Source organism: Triticum aestivum, chromosome 6B (genome assembly GCF_018294505.1).
Source record: "Triticum aestivum cultivar Chinese Spring chromosome 6B, IWGSC CS RefSeq v2.1, whole genome shotgun sequence".
Classification (NCBI taxonomy): Eukaryota; Viridiplantae; Streptophyta; class Magnoliopsida; order Poales; family Poaceae; genus Triticum; species Triticum aestivum.
In genome coordinates this window covers 7,680,762-7,683,596 of record NC_057810.1, presented here as the reverse complement: position 1 = coordinate 7,683,596, position 2,835 = coordinate 7,680,762, and the positions used below count along the sequence as shown (strand labels likewise).

The window sequence follows — 2,835 nt, the reverse complement described above, 5'->3', positions numbered from 1 at the left end:
AGAAAATGTATCCAACACACACTATATTTTGTGACAAATGATACAGAACAATGCTACGATTATAAAGTATGTGCTATGGAATCGTACTACGGAATGATGTGGAGAAAAGTCTGGGGAGAGATTGAATTCTAGGGTGAGGTTTAGTTGAAATTAAGCAGGAAGATTAACGCATAAAGGGATCCGTAGGACAAACCTCCATAAGCATATGATTTTCGGACGGACAGCTGGCCATGGTCGAGAAGATGTACACATCACATACAGACGTAGGATTAGTTGTTCAGATTGCCGTGCCAATGGCGTGGCAACACATATTGCCAAAACAATTGCATTACTCTCTGCCTACTGTGTGCCACGCAGAGAGCCACACATATTGCCAAAATAATCGCATGCACGGAAACAACCAGTGACAAACACGGCTGTGAGATGCGCATCGGATGGCAATCGATGAGTTTGGATTTGTCCCAATTGGAATGCTCGTGACCTAATAATTTCATTAAATAATACATGGGAAACCAAATTTAGCGAAGTCAAAAAAAATTCCAGATAATTTTGAGATAAATTATACTCCCTCCGTTCAATAATATAGTGTGTATAGATTTTTGAAAAGTCAAAATTTACAAACTTTGACCAAGTTTATACAGGAAACTATTTATATCTATGATAGTAATTATATAAAATATGGAAATATGTCTTATGATGAATCTAGAGATATATTTTTGGCATTCTAGATGTAAACAGTTTTGTCCATAAACTTGGTCTAAGTTCGTTAGGTTTGACTTTTCAAAAAACATATATGCACTACATTGCAGAACGGAGGGAGCAAAAAAAACTTATTTTGTGGAAATGAGACAATACTTTGATTAATAAACTATAATAATTAAGATATAAAACTATTTTTTAAAGTATGAAGAGAATATTTGCAAGGCATGTGAGAAATGAAATGTCCTCCATGATTGAATTGGATGGGATAAGCAGACAAGTAGGAGGAGCCCCCACCAAGGCAATCCTTTTCGTGTCCTCCGTGATTGAATTGTTTTTTCCCTCCGATGGAAAGAGAGACCACGCGTTGGGTCTTTTTCGAGCAACATATCTTATCAGCACGCTCATCAGGAGCGTACGTGGCTCACACTAGATTCAGCTGTTTTGACCATTTGCTTATTCGTGTCCCCTGGCCGTGTCGCCGCATCTTGGTGATGGCAATGTGGACTTGCCCTCCCTCCCTTAGTCTTACACCTAACATGAGCCGTCCAACCAATCAATAATAGCTGGCTAGAATAATGCACCTCTAGCTTTGGCATCACCATACACACGCAAGCAGATGAGCTTGAAATAATAATATACTCCCTTCATCCCAAAATAAATGTCTCAAGCTTAGTATAGTTTTGTAAAGGGTGCAAAAGAAGATTCTTACGTGATTTGTTATTTATTCACGGGAAATAAATGTACAATGTATGTATATCGTCTGACATTTCGGTATATAACTAGTTCCTGCGTCGAAGAAGATAAGGTCTACACGACAGAGACGAATGAGAATTAGGCGACTTTATAGGATGAGAAAGCAATGGATGCGGCTACCCGGGCGTGAAGGCATCAACCACTGCCTCCTCTCCTATAAAGAAACACCCGTTGGTAGCACTTATCTTTCCATCAACCAATCCACTCCACTGCCCCCGGAGCCAAACACAACAACAAGCTTCCCTGTTTTCTTCTTCTCTGCTCAAATCCTATATCCACCATGTGCTCCATGAGAAGCAGCGGCAGCGGCGCGGCGGTGCCGGTAGAGAGTGTAGACCCGGAGGCGGCGTGCGCGCTGCTGGCCTCGGAGCAGTACGGGTACGTGGACGTGCGCATGTGGGAGGACTTTGACAAGGGGCACGTCGCCGGCGCACGCAACGTACCGTATTACCTCTCCGTCACCCCTCACGGCAAGGAGCGCAACCCTCACTTCGTCGACCAGGTCGCCGCGCTCCACTCCAAGGAGGACCGGTTCCTCGTCGGCTGCCGCTCCGGAGTGCGGTCAAGGCTCGCCACCGCAGACCTCGTAGCCGCCGTAAGTACTAAGTGGATCCGTGACACTTTGTTGGTTGCTTGCTGATTTATTGATGCGTCGGCCTGCTGGCTTACGGGTTTGATGGCGCAGGGATTCACGAATGTGAAGAACCTGGAGGGTGGCTACCTCTCCTTGCTCAAGAGCGCAAGCTACCCGCAGCCGACGGCCAGCCACCACTGATCCATAAATTCCGTGTCTAGAATAAGTACTCCCTCCGTCCCATAATGTAAGACGTTTTTTGACTCTATTGTAGTGTCAAAAAACGTCTTACATTACGGGACGGAGGGAGTACTACGATGTAGTATTATCCAACTTCTTATGAAGAATAAGAGGAAGAAGCGTGTTCAGAGCTGAGGAGGAATTAATTTCCAAGGAAAAAGAAGGCACTATGTATGTATATGCACTTATGCATCCTGAGTTCTTGGCATGGACTATGTTCCAACCAATAGTGCTACTAGCTGAATACTGATTTTCCCTTTTATGAATGTATCTTGCAAAAAGAAACCAAAGCAAATGTTTTATTCTTCAGGTCTGGAAAATGTCAACTACGTAACGTCCTAAATAATTTTACGGGTTAATAGTGCATATGAAGTTGACAAAGTGATCATGTGCTACCGATGTTAGTTAATTACAGAATGTGTATGGCACAGCATGCATTTACAAGTAGTATATGTGGGGTAAGAGCAAGATGCGGACAAGTGGTCCAGATCGCCATGATGATGCGGCGCCACACACGGGCCTGACCAGCTTGTTAGAGATATATTTGGGTTACATATGTTTGGTAG

General features: G+C 43.7%; 1 protein-coding gene across 1 annotated transcript; it reads left to right on the top strand.

The window, feature by feature from the left end:
• Positions 1-1,636: 1,636 nt before the first annotated feature.
• On the top strand, positions 1,637-2,578 carry LOC123133083 (thiosulfate sulfurtransferase 16, chloroplastic). Its single transcript, XM_044552622.1, has 2 exons — positions 1,637-2,050; positions 2,141-2,578. The coding sequence occupies exons 1-2, from the start codon at positions 1,736-1,738 to the stop codon at positions 2,228-2,230; spliced, it is 405 nt and encodes a 134-aa protein (XP_044408557.1). The 5' UTR covers positions 1,637-1,735; the 3' UTR covers positions 2,231-2,578.
• The last annotated feature ends 257 nt before the right edge of the window (positions 2,579-2,835 follow it).